Consider the following 20,441-nt stretch of genomic DNA (forward strand, 5'->3'; position numbering starts at 1 on the left):
CTTTATGTGGAATCCTATGTTACAGACTACAAATTAGTTAAATCGGACTACAACCACGTCTACTTCCTATATAACAATTTAAAAATTCATTCGTTTCTTTCACTTTCCAATATACAAATCAATAAGCAATTAATAAATAAAATAAAACTTTGCATGAATAATGCCTATGAAGTATGGCACCTTATAACCAAACGTTGTTCAAATGGAACCAAAACTGTCCAATCCCTAGGTACGAATATGTGGATCCCAGTGCCTATAATTGACTTTTTACAGAAAATATCTGTGAGTGTGTTTCCTGATAATAGTAAATTAAAAGGGGTAGAATCTGGTAAATACTTCCTTTAGCCCAAATATACCTCATTTGCAGATTTTCGCACTTCTGGGTGGTTTTATACCGAATTTATCGGCCAATATGTGAGTTATTTTAATAAAATTGAGTGAGCTTGTTTTTCCAGAAGCAATGTACATATGTAAGTGCTGAGAATGAATACAATTTAGTCAAAACGTGCTCTACACTCCATATAACTAGCTTTATGTAGCATACCTGAAGGTACTACAACGGCTTTAACCCTTGTAAGTTCCAAGAGTATGAAATGTTCGGTTATGTCCGAACTTAGCCCTTCCTCACTTGTTTCTTGTTAATTTTAACTATAAAAATACAATTAAATAAACACACAAGTGGTTATTTCTGTTTACATTTTTATTAACTGTTTATTGAGTTGTCTTAACATGCAAAACCTTTTAGCATTCGCAATGACTTTTGGTGGTTTAGTCAGACATTTTTTCTAATAGTTTATTGTTCTGGCAAAAAAATATAACATGGTATCCTTACTGCTTTCAAATGAGAATTAGGTTTTGCCTATATTCTAATCATCAAATACAATTGACTATCGACAAAAGGTGAATAAATTAATATATATGATTTGAATGTGCTAAGTAATGACAAATAAATCATTATCAGAGTATATTAACAATTTTAATAACTCTGGGCGATAATAAAACATAAAATTAAATCCAATATCTTTAAATAAATATTGTCTAATAAACGTAATATAAATACTAAATACCTGATGGCAAATTTGAGCACAAAGAAAAAATAAAACTTTAAATGAATACTTCTATAGTAAGTCGACTAACGATCTAACAAGTGAATTGTACATGAATAGCAAGTGTATTTTAAGGTTTGTTTGTTGTTATTTAGTATTGGGCTCAACAAATATGTAACGTTTTGAAATTATACAGTATAATATAGGGGTGAATAAATTTTCTATTCGAACGTACAATACTTTTCTTTTAAGCAATTTGTTTTTACATACTTATTTAGTGAATTTTTTAATCAATTTAGACTATTGTTGGGTAAAGCAGCAGTGGGTATCATTTAGTGTTCCAATCAGAAATTGGCGTATATACACGACACGATGAAGAATAGTGTATATAGCGAATAGTTGTATTCATTCACTTCACAGTTTAGCACAAATTTCATTTGTAAACTCTGAGCATTTGGCCTTGCCACCCAAGTCTCCAGTCAAATGTTTGCCCTCCTTGAGCACCTCGAAACAGGCATGTTGGATCTTATCAGCATGCTCATTCAACTCCATGTGTCTTAACATCATAACAGCCGACAGCAATAAAGCAGTTGGGTTGGCCAAATCCTTGCCAGCAATATCAGGCGCAGTACCGTGAACCTGAGTGAAAAAATATTCAATAAAAGAATATTGATCGAGTTTTTAGTAAATAAATACATACAGATTCGAATAGTGCACCATTCAAACCCATGTTGCCAGATGGGGTTAGGCCCAATCCACCAACGAGACCAGCGCACATATCAGAAAGAATATCACCATACAAGTTGGGCATTACCTGTAATTTAAATTTACGTTAAATATTTCGTAACAAAGTGTGTTAATATCACGGAGTTAATACTGCTCATATAGTATATATACCAAGACATCATATTTTTTGGGATCCTGCACCATGTTCAAACACACAGTGTCCAAGTAACGTTCTTCGAACTGAATTTCCGGGTATTTTTCGGCCATATCACGCGCGCAACGCAAGAACAAACCATCAGACATGCGCCTATATTTGTTTACAATCATTCATAAGTGATATATAGAATTTTTTTTTTATTCTGCTTACATAATATTAGCTTTGTGCACTACGGTCACCTTCTTCCTGTTATTGGCCTTGGCGTATTGGAAGGCATATTCGGCGACTCGCTGTGACGCCTCCTCAGTGATCAGTTTTATACTCTGTACAACACCATCAACAATTTCGTGCTCAATGCCGGAGTATTCACCTTCGGTGTTTTCACGGATTGTCACCACATCGACATCGTCGTAAAGGGTTTTGTAGCCTTCCAGACTGCGACAGGGCCGCACATTAGCGTACAAATTGAATTCCTTACGTAAGGCCAAATTTAATGAGCGATGACCTTTGCCAACTGGGGTCATCAAGGGACCTTTCAAGCCAATTTTATTTGTATTCACCGAATCAATAGCTGCCTGAGGAATGCCGTATTTGCCATCGGGGCCCTGTATGATATAAAATATATATGCATATTTAGGATTTATCTAATCAAATAAGCTGCTTTAAGATTATCTTGTTAAAAAATACATATAACTACACAGTATATTTTCATCGTAAATAAGTATCTCAGTTTATGTAATCTATTTCTTTGTCCTAAATATTTAAATAAAATGAATAAATACTTGTTTAATTCATTTTCAAAATAGTAGAGTTTCTTTATGTGAAAATAAATATTCAGCTAATATAATATATTCACCTCTAGACAGTGTTTTATAATTTTTTTATAGTGTATTTATAAAGCCCTCTAACCTTTGCTTTGCATTGCCATCACCTTCTATAAAAAATCTGTGACCGAGTTAGCTTAAGAAACCTTTGTATTTCAGAAGTAGTTATACTATGCCTTGGTGGTGAGCACAATTTTTATCCCGGCAAGTGATACAAGATTTAAGGGGTAGGCAGAGGCACGAAAATTTAAAAAAAAAAATGTTTATTTTCAAAGTTCCCAAAAAAAAAAGATACTTGCGGTGACAAGTCTTTGGAGAGTCATCTAAAATCAATCGGACAAAAAAATAGTTTCATTATATAAATAGTTTTGAGAAAAGCGCTTTAAAGTTTGCCTTTTTGTTTTGAAGTGCCTGAATTCTCTTTGTTCTTTGTCGAATAACTCAAAAACTAATTCTCGGATCAACGTGAAACTTTGAGAGAATGTTTTTAAGATACTACACTTACCGAAAATGTAAAAAAACAATTTTTTTTTTTGAAAATTGTAACTACCCCTAACCCCTTAATTAAAATACCATAGACASACCTGAACCCAGGTACTTTGATGATTAGAAATGATTGTCAAAATTTTGTATTTGTAAAAAATACATATTTGCGAAATGTGTTTTTTACACTAACATTATGACAATAAAATTCTCATTTTTAAAAATTTCAGCTTCTTGAGTCTACGGGATAATCTTAAGCTAACTTGCATCGCCTTTTAATAAGTAGAGAGATCATGTTATGAGGTAATTTGCTAGTAAGGAATCATTAGAATAATTTTGCCTGGCATAGATAGATAGATAGATAGATAAAATAATTGGGGAATGCACCGCAACCTTAGGTCTATTGTGCCCTCTCCTGGCTTACAGGGACTCACTTAGCCCCAGCATATTGATGAAGTCCAATATCCCGCTGGGTGCTAACGAGGCGATGTGATCCCTTTCCAGATACATGGATCGAAGGGCCTTGGCCTGCGCCTACAAACTGCAACGTAGTCGATTAGCAGGTGCTCCGGGGTTTCAGGCTCCCTGTCGCAAAACCGACAGTTGGCGCAAGATGATAGGCCCATGTTAAATAAATGCCTTTTCAACCTGCAGTGGCCGGTGTAAAATGCGATCAGAAGTTTAAGTTTGTCCCTTGGAAAGTTTATTATCAATTTGAACCTCTTCTGGTTATACCCCCCCAACTAGCAGCTTGGCGTGTCGCATACCCCTTAGCAGTTGCTAAAGAGTGGGGTCGCTCCATTCACTCTTGCTACCGAGGGTAACCTTAAACCACCGAAGCCTGCGACGCTACGGAGGCCCAGGACACCGCCCCGTATGTAATTATCGGTCGCCTGGCATTGTTATTTGGCTCATAATGTTAGCATAAGTTAATTTACTCATTACCTAAGCTAGGAAAGTTTTGGTGGTATATATTTTTTTCTTCTCTATAATGTTTACTAATTAACTAATTACTTCCTCTAATATACATATGTATATTAAACGCGATAATACACTTGATGATAAAGCACAGCAGTTAAAAAAAATTTAATTCCGTCGAACTCTAATACCGTATGTACAAATTTGTTTATTTGCTTCAAAAAAAAAAATATATATATGTATATAATAAATAAATAAAAACTATTATAATTAAAACGCCAAGATCTTTATGATGACCTGGTAAAGTCAGACAGTGTTATCACAAAATAATGCACTTAAATGTTAATGATTGCAAAAATTTCCGCCTACATTTGTACATTCACTATACCAACAACACATAGAAAAAATATTATTGGAAAAAATAATAAAATAAGACCCATAAAATAATAAATACATGATTTTTATCACCTTATAAATCAAAATAATAACAGTTTAATGAATATCGTATTCGCATTCCAGCGATTTATTCGTACCTCTTGTATAAACAAATGTTTCGCTTTAACGCATACACCGTAAAAAGGTGTCGTATAAAGTATAATTGAAAACTTTCAAATATACTGACAATTTTGAACGATTTAGAAATTAAAGTATTTGTGTATATTTTTGATTGAGTATGAGTTTAAAAATGGAATAAACGATGATCAAATCAGAAGTAATAACGAAAACATTTTATCAGATAAAATTCGAAATCTATAAAAAAGTGAAGCTGTATTGTTGATATACCTAGACCTTACTCATATACATACAGTTGTGTTCAAAATAATAGGAGTCTATCACAATATAAAATATAGAGTTATGTTTTTCAACTAAAAAGAAATTTTAATTATTTATTTTTTATCCACGTATTGTTCATTTTATACAGTCTTTTTACGCAGGTTTAAATTTTTAGTAATACACAGTAAATGAAAAAAATAAAGTATTTAAATAAAAACCTAAATAAATCGGTATTCAAAATAATAGGAGTGCATCACAAACTTCAATAAATCTAATAATAAATTAAAAACTTGCAATTTATGACTAGTATATAACTTAGTTTAGTTAATATTTAGTCGATCAACCTCCATTTTTAATTACTGCAGGACATCTGCGGGACATGGGATCGATCAAAAAATTCGTCACCTTTTCAGCGAGATTTGCTGGCAAATCTAGTGGACTGTGCTCCATGGTTCCCTTGTATTTGATGGTCTACGATCAGCAACACCTTTTTTAATATCTGCCTATAAGTTTTCTATGGATTTAAGGTCAAGCGACTCAGCATACCACGACATAACCTCAACGTTATTGACCCGAAGCTATTCCTTTGCAGATTTACTTGTTGCTGAAACAACCACTTTAATGGCATATTCCATTTCGTGTATGGCAGCACAACTTTTTTCAATATATCCACATACACCTACTGATCCATGGTTTTTTTTATCAGATGGATTGGTGCCACCACGTTGTACGAGAAACTTTCCTACACTACTATGCACTACCATGTTTGAGTGTATTGCGGACTATATTCCGTATTTGGTGGACAATGGATATACTGCCTAAACTCTGTGCCACCAAATAAAACTATCTTACACTTCTCTGTCCACAAAATATTTCCCCATTTCTCCAGTTGCCATGTTCCTTGGCGAATTGGAGCCGTGCTCCAATTATGGTTCTTTGTCAACAATACTTTTCCCTGATTCCGCGCAAATAAATTATATTCCAATAAACGTCTACGAACTGTTACGTCATTAAAATGAAGATCTAGCCTCTTTTTATTTCTCTAGACGACGCCTTAGGATCTTTTTTAGACGACTGGAGTGTGCGTCGATCGATTACTTCAGTAGTTCTGCGTTTTCGGTTTCGGCTTTATTAATTAAAATAAATGACTTATCCTTTAAAAAAATCCCATCTTTTTTTTTTTGCACTTATTTTTAAGTTTTTACAGATTTTGTTTAAATTAAAATCTAATATACCACTTAGTAGCTCACGCTCCTATTTTTATGAACAGAGCAATTCAGTCACCGAAATAGATTTGAACTCATAACATTGCAAATACTGTAAACAGCTGAAGTTTATGCTTTGTGTTTTACTCGCGGGATACCTTTAGAAATATTTCATGAAAAGTGGTTGACGTTCGTTGTCTGACATGATAAATTTTTGGGGTTAAATATTTTTCTCAGGAGCTCTCCTATTATTTTGAACACAGCTGTATACTTACACTAAGAACTTGTTAATTAAAGCATATTATGTTGCATATTTTCAAATTGTTTTTGCAGTATATAATAAGTTTTAGAATAAAATTGTCCAATTCCGCTTTAGCTTTACCATTTGTGAAGATAAATTATATAATCTAACGTAGATAATCCCTTTTCATTTATTACATTTTTTAAAAGCTTATAAATATACTTACCATAACTGGTGTCACATCCACCGATTCCCATTCAATTGGTACATTGGCAGTGGTGAAAATCTTCTGCACAGCAGCGGAGATTTCAGGGCCAATGCCATCACCAGGAATTAAAGTGACTTTTCTGGAACCAGATGCAAAGCCGCGAGCTGATGTGGGGGCAGTGCTAACCTGAAAATTCAAAATAATCACTATGTGTTTAATACTCTCTTTTTAACGCTTTGTACTTGATAAATATTTGTGAGTAAATATTTACACCAATTAAATATTTAAATGTCAAAATTAAGCATGCTGTTTCATAGTAAACAAACGCCTAATTACGTTCTTATCAATCAAAGTTGACCGCATACTATCATATTTGCATACGCGCGTTTGTTACATAAGTTGCCATCGACAGTTTGTCGTATTTTTTCTTGTCTATATGCTTTTCGCCTTTCTGTGTCCACCGAATTGCAACGTTCTTAAAGCTGGCTAGTGGGGCCGAATTGCTTCGTTGCAATACTATATCGCATTGTGTACGGGGGTGAGGGGTCTTGGCAACTAGCCTCGGTAACATATCACAAGCTTCTTTTAGAGGTTATACAATTTGCAAATTGTATTGAGATGAGAAAAAAAAAAATAACGACCAATTGTTTCAAAATAATTATAAAGTTGTTTAGATTGATTAAATTTCAAAAAACAAAGAATTCTTGGGAACAAATTTTTATAAAAGTAATCAGGCAGATGTAAATTTGGAACTGGATTTGCTGTTATGTAAAAATCTGACAGCGTTGATCTGCATCAATTTCGGTGAATCCTTATTTTAAAAGCACTATATTCCTAAGGACGCACCTTGACGTGGACTGCTGAATCAGTCAAGCGCTCCTGTCCAAAACGGGAAGCATTAACTCCAATACTTTTCAACTAAAATATAGCGCGATAAAATAGGTAGGCAAAAGGGAATTTAGCAAAGAACACTTAAAAATTGTTAGAAGGATAAAGGAATAGTTACAAGATTGGTAACGCTAACACGTTCACTCACAATCTTTTGAATTAATCTTGCAGCCATTTCTTTAAAATTTCACCCAGATTTGGATTTAATCTTCTTAGAGATATTCGTAATTTAAGAACCAAATCACCAACAGCACGGCACAGAACAGCACAACCACAAAACTGGCAAATCTTAATTTCTTGCTTCCCAAGAAATTCGTCGGAAAACTGGCAAAAAAAATCTCCAAACCAATATTGGCTGCTTTTGCGAACTGTCATCGGCATTTACTTTTTCACCAATTTCTTCTCAAATCACGTGCAAAAAATTCACAATAACTGTTAGAATTGTTATTCACAATAGCTTGCTCATTTCAAATTATTACATATACTTATAGTATGTCTGCTTTTCCGTTTTTCCACAAAGCACAGCATTATTAAAGTGATAATTTAAATAGTACTTACTATATAGATTTTCCGTAGAAGAACGTGCAAAACTTTGAAGTAAAAGTTGAAACTAAAAATGGCAAAATATAAGAAATAGGGTGAAATTCCCCACTACGGATAGTCCTCATAGCCGGACATCCCCCATAACTGGAGAAATTTCATGAACTCAACGGTCTATTATTATTTTCATATAAAAGCAATTCCTATAAGTATACTTGAAAGTATGTTTCAATGACCGGACACAGGCACAATTTTGGTATTATTTCGTTCCAAATTTGTCAAGAAAATAGTGTACAACTTGTAGTTCCCGCTTTTTTTATTTCTTACTAATTATTGGTATTTTAGACATTTTTTTAGGAACAATACGTAAAATGATCATAGCAAACAAATTGGTTCGTGGTAGCTCAACGGAAAGTAATGGAGGAATTGTCATTTATTCACTCCTGGCTGACATTAACTCGCATTTATTAGTTCATTAGAAATATAATTCTGAGTTGCAGCTTCGGAATCTAAGAAAACGTTTTAGACACTTGCTTTTGCTACGCCCCCATATATGGACAGCTACCTTTTACGGTGCGTGTTCGGTTATGAGGAATTTCACTGCATAAGAAAAAAATTAAATTTTGATTTTCTTCAATTAACTGTTAAATCATATACGCTTCGAAATTACTTTTAATTCGACATTACCAGAATGGTGTGCATTCAAAATCATTGTAGAAACATTGTAGGTTTATATAATGTTAAAAAGGTGTTCTTTAAAATTCTGATCTCATATCCAGCTATTTTTTAGTCATTTCAAATCTTTGTAAAGCAGAGAATTTATTCAAATACTCGACACTACTGTTGGCTATAAACTTTTTGTATTCTTTCAAGAATTCGTCGTTTTACTTTACTTTTATATGTCAAGAATCTCAACAACTGGAAGGACACAAGTGTTAGAAATTGCTCAAAAAATCAATACGCTCATATATACATACATATACGTTTACTAACACACTACTAGCAGAGATAAAGAGATGTCCAACTCCTCCTCAGAATAGTTGTTAAACGTCAAAACTTCCTGAACTTTGACAGTTGATCGAGTTCAAGAGGTTTTGACGTTTAGTAATTGGAAACGAGTAATGGCCAGATTGAAATCTTACCAAAAAAATTTTTAAACGAAGGGTTGTTGTACTTACAAAAAATGTAAAACAATGGAAATTAAATAAATTTATGAAATTTAAACGTATTTGATAAAACGTTTTGTAATGTCAAGCATCATAGTATTATTTTCAATGGAAATTATTAAAACCATTTATTGATTAAGAACTAAAAAGCTTTAAACCTTTTATTGGGTATTGAAAGGTCAAAAGTCAGTTGTTTTAACATACTATAAAAAGATTTAAATATATTCTCTATGTAGTAACTAACCACTATATAGCAATTTTTATTCTTACTAAATGTTGGTTGTTTTGATTTAAATGGCCAAAATTATTATTTTGTCCAATCTGGCCATAATGGAAAATGTTATAAAAACGCTAATTTTGAAGCGCTCTCACACTGGAATAAGTTGGACATCCCTTTATTCCACCTACTACTTTTCGGACTGGACACAACAATGACAAGGAAATTTTTTTGATACAATTATATGATGCCCAAAATGCCTATAGCCCAAAAACAATATTTTGGAAACAATGTTCGACCTCATAATGGCTTTCTTCTTGGCACATGTTACTCCAGGGCATAATAGTTTCGGTCACCTAATTGTTGTTTGTATCACCTAAAACTAATTGAGATATGTACTAGGTGTGTTCAAAAAGTATCGCGAATTTTGAATTTTCGCGGATTACGTATATTCGAATTTTGAATTTTTGGTGGCGTTATGTTGGTACTTATGTCTCTCACTTATGCCGACAAGCTCGGCGATTTTGAATGTTCATTTAATTGTTGACAGCTGCTTTGCTTGCACGTGTTTTGGATCGTCTTCGATTTTTACCTATTCAAAAAAAATGGATCAAAGAACCTGTATCAAATTTTGTGTGAAAAACGAAATTAAGTGCGCGGATGCATTCCGAATTTTGACTGTGGCATACGGAGAAGCTACCTTGAACCGAAGCAACGTTTTCGGTGGTACAAAATGTTCTCAGAAGGCCGAGAAGATGTGACAAAAATTGGATTTTGCACCACGATAACGCCCCKGCTCACACATCGTTGCTTGTGCGCGTCTTTTTGGCCAAAAACAACACACTAATGGTGCCGCAGTCACTGTATTCCCCAGATATGGCCCCCTGTGACTTTTTCTTGTTCCCTAAACTGAAGAGGCAAATGAAAGGACGACGTTACGCTTCTCTTGACAAGATAAAGACGGCATTGAAGGAGGAGCTGAAGAAGATAAAAAAAAAAGACTTTTTGAAGTGCTTCGAAGATTAGAAAAACCATTGGCACAAGTGTTTAATATCTTATGGGGATTACTTTGAAGGGGACAAAATAGATATTCATGAATAAAGAAATAATTTTTGAAAAAACACAAAATTCACGATACTTTTTGAATCGTATATGTATATGAAGTTATGTACAGTGAAAGCTCCCATAAGCGGATACTGGGTTGACCAACCTTTCCTCCGATTAATAGAATTGTCTTAAATAAAAAGCCATAGCAGAACAATTAAAAGGTATGTGTTCTGCGCTTCTCGGAGTTTTGTTAGATAAAAAGCTGTAGCTTAGCAATAGTCAAAAATGAAGTGCTGTACTCTGCTCTGGCGTAGCGGTAGCAAAAAATTGGGGGCGGTATAAGAGCAGAGCTAATTAAAATTTTTATGTGTTTGTTGTTTTTTTTGTGTGCTATTTTGTGTCATATTTAAATTAAAAGGAAAATAACTAATAATATTATTTTATTTAGAAACAAAAAATCCAATGCCCGGTTTCACAGTCCTTAAGTATGTTCTGCTTAAGATAAAACAGGAAAATAGTGTTTTACAGTTCATACCTAAGTTATGCTTAACTACTGAAAATGGGAGACTTAAGCAGCGCTTAAGAACAGCTGATTTTTGTATCGAATTTTCAGTTATTTGCAAAAGAAGAATAATAAGAAGTTACATTTTGTGAAAAAATATAGAATCGGATTGGTTTTCCACCAGTTCTCATAGGTGCTCCGACTGACTAGCGGTGAAATTCGGGGTTTTCTTTTTGTTGTTTTCATCTATTTTCGACATAACTTTCCTCGCAAATTTATGAATATTTGTTATAATTTAAATATTTCAAACATATTTTTATAGATGACATTTGTAAAACATATTATATATAAACATATAGAAAGTTGCCCATAACGGTGCCGTATATCATAATCAAATTTTATAGAAATTAGGCAATTTGCAATAATGCTTTGCTAAGATTTTATTTAGGCACAACTTGATTATTGACTCTGAAACCGGGTATAAATCGTTTATTCAGTCAGTGTTTAAATTAAATAAAAATTACAAACCTACGTAATTCAGTTACAGTCCTTCTTCACCTAGTCTTTCCAACGGAGTGGAGATCTTCCTCTTCCTCTGCTTCCCACGGCGGGTACTGGGTCGAATACTTTCAGAGCTTTGAGTCTTTTAATTCGGTGAACTATGTCAATGTCGTCGGACATCTCATACAGCTCATCTTTCATCGAATGCGATATTCGCCGTCGCGAACGCGCAAAGGACTATAAATCTTTCGCAGAACTTTTCTTTCGAAAACTCGTAACCTCTGCCTCTGCAGTTTATAGTAGGACGGGAATAATGAGTGACTTACCGAGTTTTGTTTTTGTTCGTCGAGAGAGGACTGAAGGATTTCCACGCTGACATTGTTGGTAGTGTTTACACTGGTTCTAAGATAGACGAAATTATCTACGACTTCAAAGTTATGACTGTCAACAGTGACATGAGAGCCAAGACGCGAGTGCGACGACTATTTGTTTGATGACTGGAGATTTTTCGTCTTGCCCTCGTTCACCACCAGACCCATTTGATTTGTTTCCTTTTCAAGTTTGGAGAAAGCAGAACTAACGGCGGAGATGTTGATCCTTAGGGAGCTCTTGGTATTGCTCAACGTCAGCTTACACTGTCGTATTAGTTTTGCGGGTATACCAAATTGAGATATATAAGGCAGCTTTTTCGTGCTGTCAAAAGCAACTTTGAAGTCGATTCTCTTGATGTTGAAGAGGCTTATCCCACGGTAGTTGGCGCAGATTGTGGGGCACCCTTTTTGTGGATTGGGCAGAACACACATAAATTCAAATCGTTGGGCATGCTTTCGTCCGACCATATTTAGCGAAGAAGCTGATGCATGCTCCTTATCACTTCTTCTCCGCCGTGTTTGAATAGCTTGGCCGGCCATACATCGGACCCGCCGCTTTCTTGTTCTTCAGACGGGTAATTGCTATTCGGATTTCTTCATTTTCGGGCAATGGAACGTCTGCTCCATTCTCATCGATTGGGGAATCGGGTTCGCTTTCTCCTGGGGTTATATTTTCACTGCCATTCAGCAGGCTGGAAAAGTTTTCCTTCCATAATTTTAGTATGCTCTGGCCATCGGTCACTAGATCAACTCTGGCGGTTCTGCAAGGGTATGCTCCGGTCTTGAATCCTTCTGTTAGTCGCATCATCTTTTCGTAGAATTTTTGAGCACTATCCCATCCCAGAGCAGGTGTGCAAGTCGAGTAGCAAATCGTTGGACTGTCTGTTGTGAGTGCAACTTCTCGACGCCGAAGTTAGGACCTCGGTGAGTACAACATGATCGATCTGGTTGGTAGTTTTTCGATCCGGAGACAGCCAGGCGACTTGATGAATTTTCTTGTTTCTTTCTAGTATTACAGATAACCATATTTCGGGACCCGGTGAAGTCGATCAGCCTCAACCCATTTGGGGATATTTCATCGTGGGGGCTGAATTTTCCGATCATAACGCCAAAGATATTTTTCTTTGCCCTCCATGGCGTTAAAGTCGCCAAACACTATTTTGATATCGTGGCGAGTGCAGCTCTTATAGGTGCGTTCCAAGCTCTCATAAAAGACATCTTTGGTCACATCGTCCTTCTCTTCCATCGGGGTGTAGGCATAAATCAGCGATATGTTGAAGAACTTCGCTTTGATGCGGATTATGGCTAGACGTTCATCCATCGTGGTGAATGATAGTACTCGGCGACAGAGTCTCTCTCCCACCACGAGTCCTACACCAAATTTGCGCTCTTTTATATGGCCACTTTAGCAAATGCCACAAGGACCTACTCGCCTCAGTTCTTGTCCCGGCCATCGCATTTCTTGGACGGCGGTGATGTCAACCTTCACTCTAATGAGGTCATCAACCAACTGGGCAGCGGCACCTTTGTAATTAAGGGACCGGACCCTCAAATCGTAATCCTTAATTCGTTTGCCGTGGTCGTCATCAAAAGGGGGGTCTCTCATCCAAGGCTTGTTGGCGGGTCCTAACCCCAGCGCACAGCTCTGTGAAGTGGATATTTCATCTTCTCACTTTAGCTCGCCTTCAAACGGATGTTCTTAGGCTACCCAGAGTATACTTGGTCAAAGACCGGAACTCGTGAACTGCTTGAGCTATATGTAAAAGACTCGTTTTCAAGTGAATCAGAGAACTTTTTTCACTTGAGTGAACTTCAACACATGATTCCATCTTCCCTATATACATATTATATATAATCCTTTATAAATCTCGATTAATTTTAGATGATACAAACAACCGTTAGGTGAACAAACTTATTATATTCTGTAGCAACATGTTGCAAGAGTATAAAACTGACTAGTGACTTTCCTCAGCAGTTTAGATATTGAAAATTTTCGGTTCTTATGAACGCCTTCCTTAATATCTTAAGTGTAAACATGAATGACTCTGTGGCATATACCTATTAAGTTATTTCATTTTTAGTAGATTTCAACATAACCATTATAAGAGACTGGACTGATTGTCATTTGTATTCATCCAATTTCACTKATCTTTAGGTGATCTATCAAATKAYATATAATATTACTCTAAGTATATATAATATGTATATTAATTAATTAATTTATACTCTTTAAACTGTATTAAAATTATTCGATGTTCAACCTCGCACCTCAAAAAGTAGAAATTATTTGTAGCTAAAGTCTCAAAAACAATTTCTTTACGAATATTAAAGAACATAAGTTAAAAGGGTTTTAATAATCATATTTTATTAATAAGTTAATTTAATATTTGCAAAACATACAACTAAAAGTTTAGTTATTAATAAGCTATGTGGAGAATAAGCTACGTAATAAWATGTGAGGAATGAATGAATGCTAAATACATAAGTATGTAGATAAAGTATGTAGTACGAGTATATCGACTGTCACAATAGCACAAATAGCAATGAAATCGTTAATATCATCTTTTTTACCTCTAAATTAATACACAATGTTACTTTGCGTTGGAGGGTGGAGCTTCAAAATTTGTTTTCTATTCCCATTTTACCTTTTGCACAAAAATTCAATTATTTGCGTTGCAGTGATTCGATGTAGGTTTTTTTTTATTTATTTCGTTTACGGTGATTGCGCACATAAAATGGTGCAAATGCTTTTTATAGTCTCGTAACATGTTGCTCCAAGAGTTTAATATTTTGTACACCCATCGGTTGTTCTTAACGCTTTAAATTATATATGTACATATGTATGTATGTATAAAGGTATTTATATGAATATATATGATCCGTATGGCAATACGACAGCGCTTTAAGCGAAAACATAGATGTAAATATATAACTAAACTTAACATTAAGTTACAAGACCTTTGCTTGGTATGAGATATCGAAGTAGAAAGGGGTATTTGTGGATCGAAAATTTTTGAGAAATAGGCATGGCTCCGCTTTCTAAGAAGGGCCCGCCCGCCCATATAGACAAGTTAGTCTATTGCTGAGAGTTCTATGGCGGCGAATATACCTCATACATGAAGCAGATTAGCAGATAGATGAAACAGATTTATGCAACGAATATAAGCTATTGGCATAAAAGTTGCTCTTAAAACTACAGCACTCAACGTTTTGAATTATATTTGCTCAATTCGTTCTTAATTAATGCCAATTTGGGTTTGGCTAACATTTCCAGTTCCTCTAATTTACACTTTACAAAAATTTACCTGTACAATGTGGCAACATTATCAATTGAAGAAGTGACACAAACTCTAAATATTTGTTAATGATAAAGGGTAATGTCTAATTTTTCCAACTGAAAGGCGAGGAAATATTTTAATATTTAACTTTTTTATTCTAATACTAATCATAATAATTTTTTAATCTTCTTTACTGGCTTACGCGATTATAGCCGAGTTAACAACAGCGCGTATCGTTTCTTCTTTTCGCTACGTGGCGCCAATTGCATATTCCAAGCGAAGCCAGGTCCTTCTCCACCTGGTCCTTCCAACGGAGTGGAGGTCTGTCTCTTCCTCTGCTTCCCTCGGCGTGTACTGCGTCGAATACTTTCAGAGCTGGAGTGTTTTCGTCCATTCGGACAACATGACCTAGCCATCGTAGCCGCTGTCTTTTAATTCTCTGAACTATGTCAATGTCGTCGTTTATCTCATACAGCTCATCGTTCCATCTAATGCGATATTCGCCGTGGCCAACATGCAAAGAACCATAAATCTTTCGCAGAACTTTTCTCTCGAAAACTCGCAACGTCGACTCATCAGTTGTTGTCATCGTATATGCCTCTGCACCATATAGCAGGACCGGAATAATGAGTGACTTATCGAGTTTGGTTTTTGTTCGTCGAGAGAGGACTTTACTTTTCAATTGCCTACTTAGTCCGAAGTAGCACCTATTGACAAGAGTAGTTCTGTGTTGGATTTCCAGACTGACATTGTTGGGGGTGTTTATACTGGTACCAAGAGACGAAATTATCTACAACTTTTTAATAATAATAAGTAAAGACCAAGCAGTTGTAAATTAACATTACTCCTTTCATTTAGGTAAAGTTTTAATGAGGAAAGGAAAATGGGTAAACAATATGTTATTTATAATTTAAAATTTTTGTAATTAGTTCGTTAGTACGGGAAGATAGAAAGGTGAAAATTTGAAGAGCCTCTGGAGAAAAATCCCGTAACTGGAAGAGGCAAGCTACAATTTGGAAACTGCAAATATAAAATCAAGGGACTGTGTTTCGTATATAAAGTCGCTACAATCCGCTATTCCTTGGCATATACTTTTGAAGCAAAATTAATTTTTTGACCTTTTGACGTTTGCACCTCTTCAGTCACAAAAACGGTGTTCATAATATTAAAAGCCTTTTTAACACCAAAAAAATTGCGACTTAAGGGTCCTAATTACGAATTTGAGTTTTATTTTTGTTTTAATAAACGGTGGTGGTTTGGGCAACAAATGGATTGATCTGAAGTTGAATTGATGTTTAGGATGTGTCACTTGCAGTTGAAACCGTACTAAGGGTATGTGTTTAAACTTTGGAATAGAGTGGTTTCATTAATAAAATAACAATAATATTTTTCAAAAGTTATGCATTTTTTTGTTAAGACAAAATAGGTTTAGGAGGGCCGCAGAATTTGGCATTTACCTAGGGCAATAACTTGTCTCAGAACGGTCCAGCTTCTAATGAGTTTAGTTTTTACCCTATCAAATTCAAATCAATTTGATAAAAGACTAAATTCAGTAACTAAGTAACGTTAATGCCTCATAACTCTTAAGAACCTGACTTAAGTGGAAATATTTGACTGCTTTCGAGTTACAGTGAGAGACGAAGTGAAACGTTGCACAAAAATTGCATTAAAAGGTTTACAAATTTTAAGTGAATAGAAAAGTGTTTTCGAGTTTTTTATATGAGTTGGGCATTTTTTGGGTAAGTAATAATATTTCTGGATTTCATAATTACTTTTTGCTTCAATATCGAATAACAAAAAAACACGGTGATTTTAAGTGAAGCTCGTTTTTGGACCGTTTTGCCCGTGCACGATAAAATTTTTTCTTTGTATGATATTGTGGTGTGACACTCATTATGGTCATTATGTTTTCTTCTTACATTTTCTATCGTTAAACTTAATTTTCTAGATTTTTTTTTGTCTGTGAAGTAGACCCAGATTACGTTGTAGGCCACATATCTTCTGAGGAAGAAGGCATGATAACGGAAGCTTTAAATGAAATTGTTAATGGTTTTTTTGGAGACGGAACTGACAAATCGTTGAAACTTAGAACACTTACTGACATATTATCTGGAATAGTTACTTTGCAAACACAAATTCCAACCTAGTAAGTGTAATCCGGCTTAATATTCAACAATCAATAGCTGCACCTCAAATGCACAAATGATTACAAATAAAATATTTATGAAATTCTAGTGTTGCCTATTTTATCTGTATTTATTGTATGCAAAATAAAGGAGAATAAATAGTAAAGTAACAATTATTAAATTAACAGCATGTTCGTTGGACAGATTAAAACAAGAAACTTAAAATGTATGAGTGAAGGGATTTTATTTTTGTCTTCGCTTATAATTTTGGGATTTGCATTATTTTGCCAAAGAACGTGTATATAATTATGTAACTACCTCGATGAAGGCCACACAGGTATGTTTATCAAACAACAATCTAAGTAAGAAGCCACAAAACTGGTATAATACCTATATATTCAAGGTCACGGGTCAAGGGTTGAGCTCTCTTCTATTATCAAAATAATAGGACAAATAACAACGAGAAAGAAACGTTAATTTCCCCTGCACCGTAGCTAGGCACCCTTTACAGGTACATTTCTTATAGTATAAAAGGGTTGATTTTGATAAGTCAGTTTCAATGGCAGCTTTATGCTACAGTGGTTTGTTGTGTACATTATCTTCGAGTTTCATAAAAAAATATCTTGTCAAATGAAGTTTTCTATACATATTAGCGGATTTTGATCGATCAAATATTTCTTCCGATATTGTATTGTTGCCTCCTTCCTCGTGTTACAAACTTCGTGGCAAACTTAATATACATTGTTCAATAGAAAAGAGTGTACAGATACCGTCTTAAGGTGATTATACCAGTTGTTTATTCGAGACGATGCTAGCTTTTTGTTTTTTGCACTTACACGTACACAATTACAAATTTGGCAACGGATCTTTTAATATTTATTTTTTGTTTGCTAGCCAGAGAGTTACCAAACAGTTTCTGCGTGCCATCTTTGACGTTAGTTACAAAACCAAAGTGTTATAAATCCTAACAATTACAGCATAGTTTGTGAACTAAACTGGATATGGCTAATAAGTTCGCGGTTTCAACGTCTAATTTGCCCAATTTAAATCTGGAAGAAGGAGAAATAATCTCGAATGACGAGATTAATAATATCAATTTAACTGCGAACACGTCTACGGATAATGATGCTGACTGCATATGTGTTGAGCCACAAATTAAACGTCATCGTTGATGACGATCTGCCCATCACAAAAGAGTGTAGAAGATTTCACTGATTTAACTACCATGTTCTATTGAGATTTCTATGGAATTAATACGCTAGACAGTATTAGATCGGAGGACACTTTCTCAAATTATACTTAACTGTCGAATGTAGTTGGAAATCGATTGTCGAACTTGAGAAATCGAAGAAGAAATAAAAAGAAAAATCACACGGTTACATCGAAAGATGTCATAATTCTGGATGACACCGTTAATCTGCGAATGGTAGACACTTTGTCGGTGTGCAGGGGTTTAACTGGAATGCATTTTCGGCAGAACCCAGACTTCATGAGCGATGCTGTTTCTCATCTATCCTAGAGGCTGGCAGAAGCAGCATGTTTGCGGAGATTAAGAGCTACTACCTCCTAATCCAGGGTGTTATGCGAATCCCATGCCCCTTCGATGATTTGCAGCCAGGACGTTAATTCGGCTGTTTTCGAACGGAGTTTTCCCAACATCGGGTTGAATTGGGAAGTAACTGTGGCTTTACCGCGTCATGGGGCTCTGTCCCTGTAGTAAAGTAGCCCTGACAGCTGATTGCGTTGAGCCAAGGATCGTAAGAAAAAGATGTGCGATAAAGATAGGAAGACTCCTAAGGTGGCGGAGGTTTTGACCAGGAGCAAGGTCAGGGGAAGCAGTACAAAGGAGGGTAGCAGCAAGACTGCGTCCGCTCGGGCGAGTTAATATTATTATTCAGGATGTCGGAACTTTATGAGTTTATCATCAAAGCAGAACATTCCTTCAGGATATAAAATAAGAAAATATATTTTTTAAGTCTAAGTAAAATGATTGTTTCTTTATTAATATCTATTAATATAGAGTACACATGCTTTTGGTATAGTAAACTTATGACTTAGGCAGTCTAACAATTAAGAAGGTTGATTACAATTCTTTATATAGTATTCCTATAACGAGCTGGAGCTCTGTGATTGGTTAAAATTATGTAGTGCTGTATGTAAAAGATAAGACTCTGGAATGTTTCGGTTCCCGCTGTGATTGACTTAGCAACTGGGTGTGGTATATTTTGAGTGTAGTGTTGACTGTACTTAGGTTGATATGTATGTATTAACTATCCGTGATTTTGTAAGAAAATATCTTTCTTGGTTGATGAGATGTTGCATTGCGGCTTTTATGAGAGTTTGGTTATAATTTTTTATATATGTATTTCATTCTCAGAAACATCATATATGATTTGTAAGCTAAGTGTTTACTTAACCCGATAATTATAATTGTGGTTATAAATATAAATGTATTTCTAATGGGGTGTTCTTCGAATGAAATTTCTTTTATTTCTGAATGGTGTCAAATTGATATTTTGGTTGTGATTCTAAAATTTCTAATACATGAATTCTTTCGTATCCTTGGGATACGATGAATTCTTTTACCTCTTGATCCTAGTTTTGGATATATAAGATATTGTAATTTGCCTTGTATATACATTATATGTATCTACAGATCTACATTGAATTCCTTTTATGGTTTCGTTATTTATTTTATGCGTTGCGTAAATTCTAATGTTATCAAGGCTTAAGTCTATTACAGGATAGTTCTTTTCTTGGAATATGTTACAATATGCTTCTTTATTTAGTAACACGAGTATAGTACACTTTTTTTCCTTTCCTGTTTCATATGTATGTGCTTACATTTTTTTTACAGTTTCTCCAAGAGCGGAAAATCTCAAGTCCCAAAGTCCTAAAAAAGTGCCTATGTTATCGAAAAAGTACGTGCAACAAAGACTAAAGTTTGCTGAATAAAATGTGTTTTGGTCTAAGGAGAAATGGCGTAATATTCTTTGGTCTAACGAAACAAAAATAAATTTGTTTAATTCTTTCGAGGTATTCATCCTGTTAGAAGATCACCAAACGAAGCTTACAATCCTAAATATACCATAAAAACCGTTAAACATGGTGGCGGAAACATTATGGTCTGGGGATCGTTTTCATACAACGGTATGGGGCCGCTCCATCGCATACAGGGTATTATGAAGGCAACCGATTATTTAGAAATTCTTCAAGAATGTAT

The 20,441-nt window shown here is 34.9% G+C and overlaps 1 protein-coding gene across 2 annotated transcripts; it reads right to left on the reverse strand.

Moving 5' to 3' along the window:
* Window positions 1-1,356: 1,356 nt before the first annotated feature.
* LOC108969545 (probable isocitrate dehydrogenase [NAD] subunit alpha, mitochondrial) lies at window positions 1,357-7,802 on the reverse strand. Of its 2 annotated transcripts, XM_018934330.1 has the most exons (7): window positions 7,619-7,645; window positions 7,429-7,500; window positions 6,601-6,768; window positions 2,140-2,534; window positions 1,944-2,079; window positions 1,747-1,860; window positions 1,357-1,685 (listed from the first exon to the last, which is right to left on the reverse strand). In XM_018934330.1, exons 1-7 carry the CDS (start codon window positions 7,643-7,645, stop codon window positions 1,461-1,463), a joined length of 1,137 nt encoding a protein of 378 aa, XP_018789875.1. In that variant the 3' UTR covers window positions 1,357-1,460. The 2 variants fall into 2 exon arrangements, with proteins under 2 accessions (XP_018789875.1, XP_018789876.1); XM_018934331.1 differs by lacking the exon at window positions 7,429-7,500 and having other exon boundaries at window positions 1,461-1,685; window positions 7,619-7,802.
* Window positions 7,803-20,441: the final 12,639 nt, after the last annotated feature.

Source organism: Bactrocera latifrons, unplaced genomic scaffold (genome assembly GCF_001853355.1).
Source record: "Bactrocera latifrons isolate USDA-ARS-PBARC rearing strain unplaced genomic scaffold, ASM185335v1 scaffold_256, whole genome shotgun sequence".
Taxonomy (NCBI): domain Eukaryota; kingdom Metazoa; phylum Arthropoda; class Insecta; order Diptera; family Tephritidae; genus Bactrocera; species Bactrocera latifrons.

What these genes read in the sequence shown, in the direction of transcription:
- LOC108969545 (XM_018934330.1), bottom strand. Translation starts at nt 7,645, where the DNA reads ATGGCTGCAAGATTAATTCAAAAGATT. An exon ending in CAAGATTAATTCAAAAGATT is followed by an intron (nt 7,501 to 7,618) that starts GTGAGTGAACGT and finishes GCTATATTTTAG; the next exon opens with TTGAAAAGTATTGGAGTTAA. An exon ending in TGGATGTGACACCAGTTATG is followed by an intron (nt 2,535 to 6,600) that starts GTAAGTATATTT and finishes TATATCATACAG; the next exon opens with GGCCCCGATGGCAAATACGG.